We start from the raw sequence: 18128 nt of genomic DNA on the forward strand, positions 1-18128 counted from the left end.
TCTTCAAAATACTTACATTAAAATTCTGGTAAGTCATATTTTATTATGTTTCACATTTCTCCTGGTAAATTCATTCATAATAAATTACCTTACACACAAGAACTCACTTCAATTGCTCAACGCAAAAACATTTAGGCTCACACATACATGTATATTCTGAGAGTACTTTTGCTGTGTTGGGAAGTCACCACTGTCAGCTCACCTGTACAACCAAAGATCACACAGTCTTCAAAATACTTGCATTAAAATTCTGGTAAGTCATATTTTATTATGTTTCACATTTCTCTTGGTAAATTCATTCATAATAAATTCCCTTACACACAAGAACTCACTTCAATTGCTCAACGCAAAAACATTTAGGCTCACACATACATGTATATTCTGAGAGTACTTTTGCGGTATTGGGAAGTCACCATTGACATCTCACCTGTGCAACCGAAGATCACACAGTCTTCAAAATACTTACATTAAAATTCTGGTAAGTCATATTTTATTATGTTTCACATTTCTCCTGGTAAATTCATTCATAATAAATTACCTTACACACAAGAACTCACTTCAATTGCTCAACGCAAAAGCATTTAGGCTCACACATACATGTATATTCTGAGAGTACTTTTGCGGTATTGGGAAGTCACCACTGTCATCTCACCTGTGCAACCGAAGATCACACAGTCTTCAAAATACTTACATTAAAATTCTGGTAAGTCATATTTTATTATGTTTCACATTTCTCTTGGTAAATTCATTCATAATAAATTCCCTTACACACAAGAACTCACTTCAATTGCTCAACGCAAAAACATTCAGGTATAGGCCTATACATAAGTCTTTCATTTCTATGAAATCATTGCCTTATCATTTCATTTGGTCTCTCTCTCTCTCAAAGTGCCATATCGTTTGACTTTGGCGATCATGCTGTTCTACAACCCTCGGCTTCTAGCCTTCTCTACTTAGAACCACTCACAGATCTTTCACTCCTCCCTCTTCCAACAATTTCTGCAGACTGTCCATCCAAAGTATCCTCCTTCTTCCCTTACTCCTTCCCTCAATTTTCCCTGTCAAAGCAAGATTCTCTAGGCCTTCTTTACGTGTAATGTGACCCGTGAACTTCAACTGCCTAATCAACATCTCACGTTTCATTTTCCTTTGCACTCCAGCTCGTGTAAAAACTTCCTCATTGCTAACTTTGTCAGTCCAGGGGATTTTCATCATTCTTCTTAAAAACCACATTTCGCAACTTTCCAAACGCTTTTTAGTATCAGAGGCTAAAGTCCATGTTTCACTACCATACATAAGTACTGGGTAGATGTAACAATTTAATACTCTTATTCTGGTCCTCATACTCATTGTTTGATTTGTGAGAATTTTGCCTAACTTTAAAAATGCAGATTTAGCAAGAGCTATTCTTTTCTTGATTTCTGTCTCACATCTGGCATCCTCGGTAATGAAAATAATAAAAATCTAGATTTATAAAGCGCTTGATACGGAACACCATCTCTACTAGCGCTTTACAGATATTATTTCACGGGTCATCGGATTGATTGACGGACAATGTGCACCATCTCCACTCCCTGGGGAGTATTCCTACCACATATGGTCACCGTGAGGACATAGGCAATTACTAACACCAATGCTATCATCATCATACCGGGTCTCCATTTCTCTCTTGGGTACTGAGTTGCAAATGTAGATTAATGTCTTCCCAAGGGACAATAGTGCCGTGTCGGGGATCGAACCCACGACCTTGTGAGTGGGGGTGAAGTGGAAATGTCTAATATAACCAAGGAACGAAATATACTACTGCATTTTCACACTTTATGAGCACTCAGTATAACTTGATATTTTTAATTAACTTATAACCTTGTTTTAATTATACTTCCTTGATAATGTTACCATATTCCTTTATCAGTTTTATTAAATCATATTATTCTTGCCATAACCAGAAATCTAAATGTCATAAAAATCTAAAATATGTCATACATAATAACGGAGTAGGTACCACAATATTTAAACCCGTGTGAGTAGGGGTGAAGTGGAAATGTCTAATATAACCATGGAACGAAATATACTTCCGCATTTTCACACTTTATGAGCACTTAGTATAAACTACGTAAAAATCATACAAATCGACAGTAACAACAGTTACACACAATAACGAGAGAAGGGACTGAAAATATAGACTTTGGCTTGTTTATCAATAAATTGCTTTTACGTTTTTAGAAGTTTATTTCAGTCGAATGCCTCAGTCACACCGTCAAACCAACTCCACATCGACAACACACTGATTCCACACCGACTCTTAACCGACTGTTTTTTCCATTGGGGGTAATGTAGTTTTGTTGGATTATCTGATTATGGTCTAGTGTCGGTCTTATAAGTGAAATGGACACTATAGACGACAAGGTACGTGGATCGAATCCCTGTCAGTCACTCTGAAATCCGTCCCTGGCAATGACATTTATCTACATTATCCTATCCTGGCTCAAAGGGTGGTAAGGTACCCACTGGAAACAAATTCCTTAAAGAGTTAAGCGCGTCAGATATAGAGGTTGTCTAATAAACCCGGTGGTGATAATTACGATACTCTGTGGTTGTATCATGGATTTATGAACTAATAAGGGTACATAAAACCAACACATATGACTGGATTAGGGCCTATATGTACTATAATCAGTGAAAGCGTTAGAACAGGCTTTCTGACAATCTAAGCCAATTCCGAGATACAGAAAAAGGTAATTTTTACAAAAATGTGAAAAACCCATCTAGACGAACGCTGGACACGAGTTCATGAAATGTAGTAATTACTATTCCTTTAAGCACTAGCGGTACGTTCTATGATACACAGGTGGAAGTATCCTTTCCAAGAGGGCAATAGAATTATTCACGAAGCACCTCCATCTCGTTGGCAGTAATTATTTTGAAATGCAAAAAGTGGGATCGTCTCCATGTTTAAAATATCTGTCGATATTTGAGAGTCATTTGTGCAAGAGCTCCGAGGTGGCTTAAACCAAGAAGGTGTTTGGTTTGGTTTGGTTTGGTTTTATTTTCCGTATAAAAAAAAAATTCAATACATACAAGAATACAATTTACAAACAATACAAATCAAGAATTAAAAAACGGCTGGAAAGCTCTATTCAGAGCCATTATTAAAATGGCTCTGTTCTTCCTAGAGGTCCAGAAATAATCAAACATAGAAATAAAATACAAAATATTACACAAATATAATATTACAGACGCACTATCTACAACCCCCTCCCAAACCCTCTATAACACATTATGAATACGACTGTTACCATCCCTCCCCCTCCCCGTTTACACCAAAAGTTTATACATCAATGTTTATACATTACAATGTGATACGGCCGTCATCGAAAACATGTCATTTTTTCAACAATGCCTAGCGCGTCATTGCCTGTTTACAAAGGAACATCTTTCCATTAATTTCACAATGTAAATAGATCAAATTGAAATACGAATGTTTTGACAAGCCTAAAGTCTTGAACGCGACTTTAGCACGTACCTTCGTCGATATGACTATGCATTCAGACACTTTGTAAATAGGATGAATCATATTTAAAGTCATTTCTTCTATTGTTGAGCTAGCAGTTTACAGGAGGAAAAATCACTATAGCTCAGGGGTGACATTTGCACATTTCCTTCAGTGAAATACAAGTGGCGTAGTTACAGAAAAAAAACGAGGGTAAGGGCACCCCACTCCCTCCTCTTCTTCTCCATTGTGTGGTGGAAAATTATTTTTGTTTAAAGCTAGAAAAGAAAGAAGGGAACATTTGATATTGAGGGGGAAGGGACCAGGAAGGAAGGCACCTGGCAGGACCACCTTTGTTACCCCACCCCTCCTAATCAGCAGCCTTGTAAATTTGCATTTAATTTTCAATCCAAGTTCGATGCCCCCTCCCAATCTTTCAAGTGCTCCACGCAACGCCAATGGGGGCTACATCCTCTAACCCAAATAAACTATTATCAAATGTATTGGCTAGTGAAGTGAATACACACACAAAATTGTTATACATAAACAGTGACTGTCGTCATAGATCACCGATCTGTCCGAAAATGAGGGGTCGATTGCCCCAAAATGAGGCAGCAGTTGCCTGAAGTTGTAACTTCTAAGGCTGCAGCACCGGGCTCCAACCCATTTCTTACGCGTTTATAAGCAGTATGACTGTGGAAGAGCAACCGGTACGTTCCCTTGAGTAACAAAAGAAACTTTGCCACCAAACATCCCCACCCCCCAAAAAAAAATGGCCCCTGTTTTTATTCTTTTTATAACCCAATTTTAATGTAATTGTTGTGTGATTTACCTTAGTGTAATTACTATACTTCCAAGACTTGTGAAAGGTGATGTCATCCATTTACAAATTCATTAAACTTCGTGATCGAGTACATTCCATCGTGAAAATTATGTTTTTGGAGTTTTGAGAATATGCATTTGTCATGAAGATGGTTGTTGTTTTAATAAAAGAGCTTTAATATTGTCTATGATCTAATTTTTCACTTCAATGACTCTTTGTAGATCTTTAACGTTGTTGGTAAACTTTTTTAGTGGAATTAATGATATTCACTCACTTTTGCCTCGTTCAATAAGTATATATTATTCGAACAACGCACGTCGGTGATCATGGAAATATGCAAAGAAATTATAAGATTGAACCGTGCTAAAATTACCAAAACAATTGTATGAGGGATAATTTAAAAAATGGTATAAAATCGACATACCTACATAAGCCTTCATACATAAACCAAACCACCACTTATAAATATCCGGATCATGTTAAGTGAACCTTGAACAGTGAAAAACATAATTCCGCAATTTTCATCCGGAATCATCATGACAAGATTAATCAATTCAATTAAGGTATGTGGGATAGAAAAAAAACACAATGATACAAATGTACGTCATGCTTGGGGTGTATGTATGATCCAATTATTTGTGCATTGTGTAAGTTGGAACCAGGATTCCAAAATACCGTGTGTCGTCATAAATATAGTGACAATTTAAGTTCATTCTCCTTAAGCTGTCTATCTCTCTATTTAAAGGTTACTGTCTTCAAAAAATATGCTACCATGATGATATTGTAAAAAAATGTAATGCGTCAAACAATCGTTTCAAGGATGTCATTATAAGAATATGTATCAATCGAAAATAACGGTTAGGTGCCTCACTGAGTAAATAAGTGCAGAAATGATTGTCGCCGCGTTCTGTGCTAGCGCTCCCCTTCCCTCTGTTCTCGATGCAGGCTCGGGTTCAGGGGAAAACACTCTGTTCCTCGGACTAAACGTTGATACTCCGGTCACACATAGCACATAGCACTGCGATGGAAAACTGGCAAAGAGCGCGGCCAATAGGGGTCAATCGTGGGCCGGGCAAACGTGGGAGGACCTCCATGACCGTGGTTTGGTCGGGATGGGATCTCATAGGACGGGAAGCTACAGGCTCTCCCCACGCTTATTTTGAACGAGCACAAAATATGCGTAGCCGGTTCGTGGCCAACATGTTATAAGCGGGGCAAAGTTTTATTAAGAACGTAGTGGGAACGCTTTTATCGTAGAAACAGCGTGGTAGCAGAGTGGTAACATCGTGGTGAGATGTCTGTGTAAATATCTCGTTAATTTCGAGCCGCTTTAGGTCGTTCATCTTAGGTCGATTCTGAAGAACTACTTAAACACCCCCGATTATTATTGACATTGCCACAAATCGTAGTAGAAGCGTACTAGAAGCGTACTAGAAGCGTAATATGGTAAGCACAAGCGTAGCGACATCGTTCTTCAGTTTCTAGGTCTGTATACAAATGTAGTAGCGACAACGTAGTAGAAACGACCACGTGGTCGGCATTGGTCTAGGTGTCATCGTAGTGGCAGCGAGTCAGCAGCGCTTTGATGGGGGTATAATTAATAGCCAGGTCACACATTGACCATGGCGATCACTCCGATCTGAAAAAATATCGAATCGGAGCATTATCGCCGTCTAAATCCAGCAAATTGGGAAATTGAAGACTACATCACGACTGTACTGCGATGCTTCTACGTCAAAGCGCTGCTGACTCGCTGCCATAATTTCATTAACCAGGGTCGCCCCGTACCCTTTTTTTTCTGGAAAGAGCCTTACCCTAATCATATGGTTGTGTCAATTGTTTTGGTACTCAAAGTGAAGCGAAATGTCTCCATTGGTCTTTTTATTACCGACGGGGCTACAATGTTCTCCCTTTTCCCCAGTAAAATATACACCAGTCTAACCGCCGAATCGACTCTAAACCGGGAGGTATCACTCGTGGGTATTCGTGGGCATAATGGCAATACAATATTATGAAGATTACATATTTTCACTATTCTTTCAAATGTATGATAGTAGCCCACGCAATGGAGTGGAATTTGTGCACATTTCTTCTGAAGATTGTTATTTTTTTAATATAAGTTTAAAGTTACTAAACAATTAGTCACTGGACTTATAAAATATCAGACCATTATTATGTCTTTTTCAAAATCATGTGCGCCTTACATCATATCCGCAACTTCGTTATTCCGATCGGTGGGTGTACTGTTGACCTTACATACCGCAATTATTAAAACCTGAATAGCGTTGATCTCTCACAAGGAGATTATAATATGCCCGAGGCAAGGTCTATTGAAAACCTTACAAAACGACGTATTATCTCTTGTCATACATGATCATCCTTTAACCCTCGGTAAATAATACAATCCCTTTTCTCTTTATGCAAGATAATCCAGCGAAAATATGAAGGTGGAATACATACTGTGCATCGGGGGCCCTCTATGTCGACTATTCCATCAACAACTTGAGCGAGGCCTTTTATAATTCTATTCAATATACACAGTGCAATGATATTGTTGGTTGTTTTTGGATCGGTAGATATAACCGGATTACAGTTTTCCTTTTGCTACGTGAACTTGAATATACCTGGGTTTCATGTTATATTAAAAATTCACTGAATTGGCAAAGGAAAATGCCCACTAGTTTACTCCGTAACGATTACCTAAGGATAACTACAAGAGCATATTACTCAAACAGTAGATTTCGGTTATTCTCCTAGCGTAGCATTATTGTTTTTCGATCCACATACTACAAACTTATCACATGATATAATTACAGGTCATGTGACCAAAATGTGATATTGTTGCCTTCCAAAATTAGTAATATCATATACGCGAGAGTTCAAATGTGTTAAGCGTTGATTTATGTTTGTTTCTTTGTTTTCTTGCTATTATCGTTTTCATTTGTAGGTCTCTCGTTACCTTTATCTGTTCAACTGGCATTAGCTGAAACGGGCTCGAATTCAACCAACATGACGATGAAGACTGTCCAAATTATCGAGCGGCTCCTTGCTCTCCTATATGCATGTTTTGAGAATCTGATACACGGTGGCATCATCTTTGGCTGGCCCTCACTGGTCTTTGTCTTCATCCAGCTTGGCTATTTCAGTGAATTATGCAGTGACACCAGTGCAAATGCGACATCTTCTTTACAGGTAAGAGGCACATACCTGTGTAAATAATTTCACTTTGGGCCCATAGTTTAGTAACCATTTGGGGTGCGCATTCAATAACTGAACTCTTCTTGTCAATTAATTATGAAAAATTATTTTATATATAATGGTCCTTTTATAAAAGTATTTTTCTCGATATCCTCTGGAAGATGTTTCCTACGACACTGTGCGAATTCATTCCTTCTCAAGTTTGTATTACCAGAGCAGTGCCAGTATCTGCCGTCCTAGAATCGGACTATTTGGTTATACAACTGGGGCGGATCCATGATTTTTAAATAGAGAGGGCACAATGTTCTGGAAATTGTTGATAAGCCCCCTCCCCCCCCCAAAAAAAAGCCCCCAAAACACGAAAACTATTAGGATTGAGAGTCTCTGACAAGCAAACTGAAAGTCATCACATGGAGCACATTCTTAGACTTGTGAACTAAAGGCATGATCTCTCTAGGTTCCAAATGTGGAGCATGGGTCAGTTGTGTCCCCTCCCCCAATCCGTCAGAGCATCAAAGGTCACGCTAGCAAAGACTATTTTGATCCCCTGATCCGAGGTAGAATAGACTTTGACCTAGCGGCTTCGATTTTTACCCTAAATCGCTCGACGACGAACGCTCGATTAGGACGGTGCCCGGGCGGCTACCGCCCGGGCGCCGAGGATTTTTTAGCGGCGACCGAGCGATACCCTGAAAACAAGCAGGGGCCGGTCGCCCGCCGCCTCCGTGCCCGGGCGAAATCGGCTGAAAACTCACCGCCCGGCCGCCGAGCAGGCTACTTTTGGGGGTTGTGACCATAACTTAAGCGCCTTGCAGATATACAAGTACCAAGGTCATGTGATCCATTAAGTTTGCCCACACCTGGGTGGAGAGTTGCAAATGTGGATCTTTATTTTACCAAAACACGTTATAACCGGGCTGGGATTCGAACCCACAACCCCTTTGATTGAAAGTCAAGTGAAATTAACTGCTTTAATACCACGACACCTCTCATCGTTTTGTTTTTTGTGTGTGAATTTTTAGGATCATCTACCTATACGTTGCTGTACATTTTTAATGATCCAACCACTTTGTCATTTCCTTTAGTGTTTTTCCATTTTATTGGCTTATCTATGTTTGCAAGAAATATTTAATTGTATTCTTTGCCTTTGTATGTTTTTATGAAAGAGGTGAATAAATTCAATTCAATTTGATTCAATTTATCTTGCATGTATTTTAATAGCTCAACACTATTACCGATGCTCAAAATCTCAGCAAGCCAGGCGGTGTTGAATCTTGTCCAGAACAGGAGAGTCGTCTACAACTCATCTTCTCTGTCACTGTGGCTGTGCAAGCTTTATGCATGTTTCCTGTTGGGTTCATGTTCGATTACTTTGGTACCCGATTATCCCGCGTGGTCATGAGGTAGGTTTCCAACACAACAGTTGAACAGTGTAGTCAGGGTTCGAAGCATAAACTGCTAATTAGGAAAGAAATATAGGCCTACAGTCGGCTCATTGTCAAAATAATTTGGTATTTTTTCCAAAAGGTAGCAACATGTATAGTAATATTGCATTTTCCTGCGATCCTTGTATTGCCAGGTCCCCATTGAATACACCTTGAAGGAGATCGACAGACAAATATGGGCAAAACACCTTTGTAAACGTCGAGCAATAGTTGAACTATATGAGTCAAGAGCCTCCGCCATACAGTACTATTAAACACATATCGCTTTCCATTGACAAAATACTCCTTGCTTTTTACGAAGTGAAATACTAACAACATTTTAATTCATCTCGAACAAGTGACAGTTAATTTTCTAATGATTACCATTGCATTAAATCAAAAGTCTAATACTGATGCGTTCTAAATCCATCAACTACCATTTTGCACTCCTTTAAGTTTCTTGTTATTTTAGTTTGCTTTTTTAATTGATTGATTGTTTAAGCTATTTACAGCTATTTCATACTAACTATCTTTTAATTATTCCTTTGAATCTTACCAATAGTATCTTTATGCTCATTGGCTACGTATTAATGGCATTCAGTTCTCCAACTTACCCTATTCTGGTGTTTCCCGGAACCATCTGTTTTACCATTGGAGGAGTCATCATGCTCTTTTCTTCTATGCAGGTTTGTTATCCAATCTCTTACGATCACCAAATTTCGCATTTGATTACCAAACACTTTACCACCCAAACGCACGTTCACGCCCACACACACGCAAGCAAACACGCACAAACATACGCACCCACACATTTCAAACCCCAGTTGGCACCGCAATTTGACGGGTATATTTTGTCGGAAGTCGTGCGATCTGTGTGGGATGCATGTAATGCCTGCGTATCGTAGTACGATGTCATAGAGATGGGACCACGGTGTCGGCGAAGACAGCCAAATTTGAATATCTCAAGCGTTTTCCATGTGGTAAGAAATAAAGTTGAAATGTACTGTGTGTTCTGGTCAGCTTGTTCTGGTCCCCAAAATCATCGATAAGCAATTGAATTTTCCACGGTCGGCCGAAGGTTTTTACCATCGGGAGGTCACGTGACGCCTTCGTGACCTAGTTCGAACGCATTGTACTCTCAATACGACGTCGTGTAGCCATCGTGTGGCTTTCGCGTGGACTGCGGGTAAACTACTCTAATACAAGTGCATATCTTCGTGTGACCTTCTGCAGGCATCGTACTTGCTTCGGCTGTTGATTGACTGTAATGTTGTTCGGATCCATCTTCGTGCGAAATTCAAAATGCCATATTCGTATGGCCATCTGGTGTCAATTTGGGGACAGTGTGACGCCTGCATAATTTAGGAATACATACATGATTGAAAAATGAAAAATATAAATAGACCGACACAATCTAGACTCTAACCACTAGATCTCTAACCACGGACGTATCAAAGGGTTTGATGGCCTAGTGTAGGTATACGGATTCACCGGAACTGGCGCACGTAAGCCGCATAATAATCTTAAAACACAACCACAATGCGAGCGCACATAAACATTTGTGGTAAAACCCTGACGCAGCAGTCATTTACTTTAGGAGCCCTTTTGTTTTGACGTTTTACTTTGGGCATGAGTTATTTTACTAAGAATCGAACAATCATTTGGCGTTCCTTGATTGGTTAATACCAGATACAAAGTACAATTAATTTTTAAAAGTCTTTCATAACGTGCTCATCTTGCTTCAAATGGCTTCAAACTCTTGGAACCTTTAGACATTACTTTTCATTTGATGATTTTTCTTCAAACAGATTGGGAATCTTTTCGGAGGGCAGAAGTCTACCATTATAACATTAATCAACTCTATGTATGGTGGATCTGTCATTCTGTTATTCATTGCCAAGGTGGGATTATATTATTAACATTCAAGTACTTTTCCGAAATTATGTTAATTTGCATGGATCTCTAATCATTTCATTATTTTTTTCTATTTCATCAGTTACCAAAGAACCCACATAATTAACGTCAGAATTGTTTATTGATTACATTGAACTAAGACTTAATTGTCATATATATATATATATAAGACCACACTATTATTATTATTATTATTATTATTATTATTATCATTGGTTGTGGCATAATTATTATAATTATTAATATCATCAACAATGTGATCATTATACTTGCTGTTATTGTTGTTGTTGTCGTTGACGTCGTTATCGCTGTTAAAAAACTTATCCTTCGGTCATAGTCTATAACCAAAGATTAAATCACCTTTACTGTCTAGATAGTGCACGATGCCGGGTTTTCGATCAACCTTCTCTTCTTCATCTTGGCCGGTTCCGTTGTCTTTCTCAACATCAACACCTTCCTCGTCCTTCCTACCAAGTATATTCCCTGGCCTCTTCCAGAAGGGTACAGACTTATCACCTGTTGCACCCCCAGGACCCCTACAGAGGCGACAGAAGATTGCGCATACGACAACCAAGGGTACGCAGAGGATCCATTTAGCGAGGTGGTGGGTGTCAATGAGTACTCCAGGCGGACTAGCGTGGGTTCGACACGCAGGAAAAGTAGTACTTATGAAGGTCGGAGAATGAGCCTGTCAATTGCAATGGATACAAAAAGTGAGACGGTCGACGGTGGCATCTCCGAGGCTGAGGAAAGAAAGAAGAAGGAGTATGAAAGCCTCGGGTCGTGCCTCCTGTCGATGCCGTTTTGGCTAATACTTCTCTGGCAGGCATTTCTGGAGATGGACGTTCTCTTTACCTTTGGAACCCTAAACTTCTTCTTGACAAGACTGTCCAACGGTGATGAGGATCTCGGTAGGCATATCAAGTATGGTTACGGTCAATGGCGAATTAAGGTGGCACAGAGTGGCCAGTGCCCCATTTCAAACCTTAATGTGCCATACCTTATGCTCAGCAAAGAAAATATGAACCTGTTATAGGTCCCCCCCCCCCCTTCCCTCCAAATTTAGTCCCCCTAAATCAGAGATCTTTTTTCTTGCTTGCTTGCTTGCTTCTCAGTGATAAATTGCAACTGGGTCCAATGTATCAGATCCGCTCCTGCTAGTGTTACCTTTACATTTCAAGCTGCATCCTGGTTGAAAACAATGATTTTGTTATTTCATTCTTCATTTGGAACACTTTGGATCAGGAAGTGGGAATTATATATCAATGTATTAAGTACAATTACCGGAGCAGGTAACGTAGGTAGAAATATTGGCAGTAGAATTAGAAGTAGTAGTAATAGTAGTAGAAAAAGTACACGTGATAGTCCCTGCTTTCGTCCTTGTTTTAATACAGAATATATATGATAGAAGAGCACTCATTTGTCGCATTTGTTTATCAATGCTTATCTAATTTCTCACACCAACCCTGAACAAAACTCTATTTACCTAATCCCAATTACAACTCTAACGCTAAATCTAACATCAAACCCAATGGAAATACAAAACTTGCAACCCAAGCCCAAACTTTTTGTGACAAAATGAAGGCCCGGGCCGACTGTGGGATCACCTTTAATAGCCATATTCGTCGTCATTATAATCACCGTTCTCGTTTGGGGTTATTAGTTTATCATTTCTTTGTATTATCCAGTGAGCTGGTACACAAACGTCTTCGCTATCACACAGTTCTTCACCATCATCGTTGGTCCTCTTGGTGGTCTTCTCATGGATAGGAATAGCATCTCGATGTCGTGTTCGAAATCCAGTAAGTATATAGTGTACCATCCAACGTCAAATTATGCACTTCAAAGTGATAGTACAGTCAGTTCACTATGTGTAGGTGAGCACAACGAGCAAAGAGGGTGTGTGTGCATTTAGGTTTACCTGACATAGTGGTGGTGATAAGCTTTGTGAATCGTGGATGTCATTAATATTTATTTTTGATTGGTCCCATGGAAGAAATCATATGTTAATGTTCATTGCGCCTTTGAACTCGCCTGATATTGCCTTTTTATGCCCCTTTTCTCGATCCTTTTTTGACTTCCCATCACATCAACTTAGACTGATGATCTTTTTTCATATACATTCCATTACTCTGATGATTTGTTTCCATGATTTGTGTTCTTACTCTTCATTAACTATTTTGGCTGTCTTAATTCATATTTTGACCGTCTTATTTTTATATTATCGTATCTGGCATTGTACATGTAGTTATATTGAATGTATCCTCATCATGTAAATTGTGAACAGTTCAGCGAATCATTGGCCGCCATTCGCTCATTGCAATAAACCAGTAATAGATAAAAAGGTAGATAGGTAAACCAGTCAATAAAATATATAAATTAATAAATAAATAAAGATGTGAGGTTGTATTAGTGTGGCTGTTAATTAGTGTGATTAGAGGAAAATGCGAAAAGATGTGGGTGCCGGCCGTCTGATGTGTGTGAGTGCTTGTGGCGTTTGTGTGCGCGCGTGTGTGTGTGTTGTGTGTGGGTATGTGGGTGTGCGTGAATTTTAGTGTCGTGTGTGGGTGAGTGTCCGAAATTGGTGTTTTACTTGCATATTAGTATATGAGACCATCGATATAGAAGATCATTTTCAGTATTTCTGTTTAATGCGCAATTAAAAAAAAAAATCTTTTAGCATTAGTTATATTAAACTATTAGTAAATCTTTGCACTTTATCCGTTAATGATGTACCTTCTAAATACTAATGTGTTGGAAGCCAGAAGGGCGTTAACTCAACCTACGTTTTCATAAATTCTTGTTACAGAAATAGAACACGAATAAAAACCACTTCATGACTAATGCTCAATTTTCTATGACATTTCGCAGAGAAACCAAAGGATAGAGGCCCGTACGCCGAGATGCGAGATAGCTGTCTTCCTCTGGCCATAACCACTGTAGCTTCAATTGGCTACTCCATCTGTCTTCTGATTCCAAACCTTCGACTCCAGTATCTGACTTTCATCTTCATTCTCGTAATGAAGTCTCTACTCTTCGGAGTCGGGTCGGCGGTTGTAGCGGTGGTGTAAGTCGTGATCTGATCGATTATTGCATATTTCCTAGAAGTATCATGTTGACATGGTATAGCCTTTTAAAGGATGAATCTGTGGAAGTGGCCACAAACAAACGGTCATCAAAATATGCGTTAAGTGTCGTATCGGACATGACGTGACGCTGTAATAGATGGTAGGAGCATAGAGTGTCACGTATAAAGGCTTTGTTCAGAAAGTATCTTAAAACATAATAATAATAAAAATAGCAACTTTTAATTATAGGATGATTTTTATAGTACACATACCCAACACGCAAAGTGCTCAAGGTTCCTGGCCCTGCTAGGTTACCGACGGTGCTCATAGTAATCCCCTCCTACCAGTATACCTATTTAACACATTTGTGGAGAGAACGTGGCAAATGTCGGTTAATATCTTGCAAAGTGTTAAACAAGTGTCAAAGAACAAGTAGATTCGCGCCGGAACTCGAACCCATTGACCCATGGAACAAGCCCCTATTAAACACTGTGAATCAAATTCTCTTTCTTTTTATCCTTTTTTGACGTCGCAGATTTCCTATGAAGTATTTCACAAGTGTATACGGTGCCCTTCGAACCATCAGTGGATTATTCACGTTTCTTCAGTACCCAATCTTCATCCTTCTCCGGAGATATCTCGATGATGACCCTTTCTGGGTAAACAAAAATGGTTATTATTTAACCCAGTGAGACTGCTAACGACTTAAAGTTGCAATTGTTACCAGTGTCGAAGGAACTAGAGGGCACACGCATGTCTCATCACACAGCGTTTCACAAAACTCGTCATCAGTGACAAATGACAGTTTTTGTTATAATCTACTGAAATCCTTGCTTCTGATTGGTTATCAGCGGAGTTGTCACTGATTTTTGTTATTTGTCATTGAAAAAAGGCTTTGTGAAACGGGCCCCATGTCTTTGCCAGTTGTCATGCTACCAGAAGTACATGATATAAGAAATTTATTTTATATCGCATATATTATCTTTTTATTCCAATAATTTCACATTAACATACTGAAAATGATTTACGACCTGATATTTTTTTAATACAATTCCTAATATTACCATCCCATGCAGGTTACCATTGCATTCATAATTGGTGATGTATTCACGTTCACCTTACCTGCTGCCCTCTACGTTCTCAGTAAACGGAAAACTTCAACGGACAACAACAACAAGTAGTGAGCTGTCATCAACATCAGTCACGAAGTTTGGAGTTATGGGGGCACGTCCCCCCCCCCCCCCAGTCGAATAGCGAAAAGGGTGGGATAGAGAGGGAGAGAGAGAGAGAGAGAGAGGGAGAGAGAGAGAGAGAAAGAATAGAGAAAGGGGAGCAAAATATACCGCACCGTCCTACTAATCTATTGCCTTCTTAATTCGCAAAGTGCCCCCCCCCCCGGCTAGAAACTCGCTTTGTCGCTAAGAAACACAGACTGAGCTATAAAATGCACAGATATGTCCATGTATGTGGTTTTAAAGTAAGTTTGGGTGTCTTAAAAGTATTTCGAAGTATACTTATTCATAATTATTCATTTTAATAATATCTTTCTTAAACACTTATATTGAATATATTTAGTGGTGCAGTTGTTTTTTAAACTATAGATTTCCTTTCATATAATTTGGCCCCATTCTACGTTCAAGTATGGTGCCTTTATTCCCAAATTACAATTTTTAGTGACGAATGAATATTTGGGCAGTATAATAGTCGTTTATCCCTCTCAGTACATAAATATCACGATGATATAAATGTTCAGGTTAAAAAGAAACAAAATGTGGAAAATTGGCTTTGTCACGGCATTATGCATAGAATATAACTTTACAGAGTGGTTTACTTGTCTATTCAAACAAAATAATTCGGAACATTATATTAAAAGGTGATTTACATCCTAATCAATGAGTCTTTTCGAAACAGTTTTGTCGTTCGAAAGGTCTTAAACATGTCTTTCCCCCTTTTTTCTATCTTTTTTAAAAAGTTTGTTTAAAAACAAAGAGGGTTTCACAATTATTCAGAATTTGTTGTTCTCTTCTTTTGGTGACTAATGTCATGATTCAACATTTGGTATGTACCGTCAACATTTTGAAATAACGTCGTGAGGCTTCGTCAACTGCTCGTAAGAGAGTCGTAAGATTTACGTATTATCAACTATCGCAGCCGACGATGAGTGGTATAAATAGGCCATTTTCGCAATATTATAAAAGTTAATGCATAAATCTTTGTGAAGTGCCTCGTTACAAATTAATTAATTAACCTATTATGAATAATTATTATTCAATAGCTAGAATGCGAATTGCATAAATGAATTGTTGCTAGGTAGGACACCGTCATGGGCTGTCCTATCTGACAAAACGTTATATATATGCAATTCGCGTTGTGACGCTTGAAATACAATCATTCGTAACAACCTACAGGTGATTTAATTTGTTTGGTAACGTATAAACAAAGATTTGGTGCATTACATGTGATTACATTGCGATAATTGTCTATTGTTGATTAATGCGATTACATGTCTCTTGCAAATAAATTATATTGTTGCTATATATTACTTTGTAGATTTCTATTAAATTTTGTTCATACTCAAATAACATTCACATCATTAAAGATTGATTGATTGGTTATTGTTATTTACATTCCATGCAAAATAACAGTGCAAAGTAGTATACATTTTACCAAACATTTACATTATTTTCTCTAAATTATATGGAAATAATTAATCCTGAATCATAGCAATTAAAAACGTGAAAGAATGTTCCGTAAATAATGAAATACGGGAGTGTTAATTTCATGATCATTAGCAGAAGTATAGAATAAATAAAACTTATTCCAAATTGACACAGTTTATTGTAAACTTATTCCTTGTTTGATTGAACTAGGATATTCATGCAAAGATTGATCGGGGCTTATACCACAGTCACGTCATCGAGACCGACACAAGACCGATACTAGACCAAAACGAAGACTTAATCATCCCCAAAGGACCCAGACTCGGTTGGTTTGGAGTCGGTGATGAGTCGGTTTGACGGTGTGACTGAGGTGTGGGACAGCATGAACGGCAAACTCTAATGATACGGCACCAAACATTCCGAGAGAGCGAGAGAGAAAGAAGAGGAGAGAGAGAGAGAGAGAGAGAGAGAAACAGAGATAGAGATAGAGAGGGAGAAAACTATAGTTGACACAGTGGCGGATCCAGGGGGAGGGGGGGGGGGGGGTCGGGGGCCCGCCCCCTTGAGAAAAACACGTGATTTCTTACCTTTGGGGAGGGGGGGGGGTTAGGCCCCCCCCTGGTGATCAAGGGGGGGGGGGGCAGCAAATTTTTAAATTTTCGAGGACCCAACAAAAAATGTACTCACTTCATGAGTTCGTTGATAACGCCATCTTCGGCGGCTTGAATCAAGTGCAGCGCCTATAAAGAACCCGTCAGATTCTGGCAGACGATTATAAAATGCGCATACTATTATTAAATGTAAGACCTCCATAACCTTTTACTTCACCAATAACAAAGGCCAAGGTAAATCTTTATCTCACACACCGGGCAAGTAAGAGCAAGACGCCCTCACACACAGCCTGGCGGAAATCATCGGAGTCGGTGGATAGCGCCGATAAACCCAACAACATCAGCAACAACTTGTCTATGCCAAATGGTACAGTGACCCTTTTCATTACAAGGATTTATTTTTCCTAATGACAATACACAGAATGTAGGTTTAACACAATATACCTCTTTCCCAATGTATTGCAATACGGCATTTTTGGAATGTAACCAAATTTATGCATATGCTATTGTGAAGCCTCTCGATACAAACTATTTCAGTCACCTGTTTTAAATAATGCCTCTGGCTGGCCCTTTACTTATCAAGAGAAACGTTTGGTCAGAAAGTAAGCATAAATTAGTAAGCCGGTTTATTTGAATGCAGTTTAAGCGGATTCTTGCGAATGGCATTATTGAACATACAGTGATCATCCAGGGAGGGCCTTCAATTTTGTAATTTCAATACTATGACCATGTTGACTTCCTCCTGTGTGTATTTTGAAACATCATAGAAGGTTGATTAATAACTCTTAGATCCGAACCTGATTTATCAAGCATCTAACACATCGCCTATGATATCTTCAAAAGAGAAGGACCAAAACGTTGACGGCGACGAAACTGGCTTGTAAGATCGTTGGATAAATTTGTCGTCGTAGCGTCAAATCATCTGCAGAAGAATAAATGG

The 18128-nt window shown here is 38.9% G+C and overlaps 1 protein-coding gene across 1 annotated transcript; it reads left to right on the forward strand.

Annotated features, from left to right (window-relative positions):
• The first annotated feature begins 590 nt into the window (after positions 1 to 590).
• On the forward strand, positions 591 to 15148 carry LOC100890644 (solute carrier family 43 member 3). Its single transcript, XM_003730890.3, has 10 exons — positions 591 to 703; positions 7261 to 7505; positions 8733 to 8914; positions 9498 to 9621; positions 10744 to 10836; positions 11223 to 11760; positions 12538 to 12651; positions 13721 to 13916; positions 14453 to 14576; positions 14994 to 15148. Exons 2-10 carry the CDS (start codon positions 7323 to 7325, stop codon positions 15096 to 15098), a joined length of 1659 nt encoding a protein of 552 aa, XP_003730938.2. The 5' UTR covers positions 591 to 703; positions 7261 to 7322; the 3' UTR covers positions 15099 to 15148.
• Positions 15149 to 18128: the final 2980 nt, after the last annotated feature.

Source organism: Strongylocentrotus purpuratus, unplaced genomic scaffold (assembly GCF_000002235.5).
Source record: "Strongylocentrotus purpuratus isolate Spur 01 unplaced genomic scaffold, Spur_5.0 spur5_scaffold_2, whole genome shotgun sequence".
NCBI classification, from domain to species: Eukaryota; Metazoa; Echinodermata; class Echinoidea; order Camarodonta; family Strongylocentrotidae; genus Strongylocentrotus; species Strongylocentrotus purpuratus.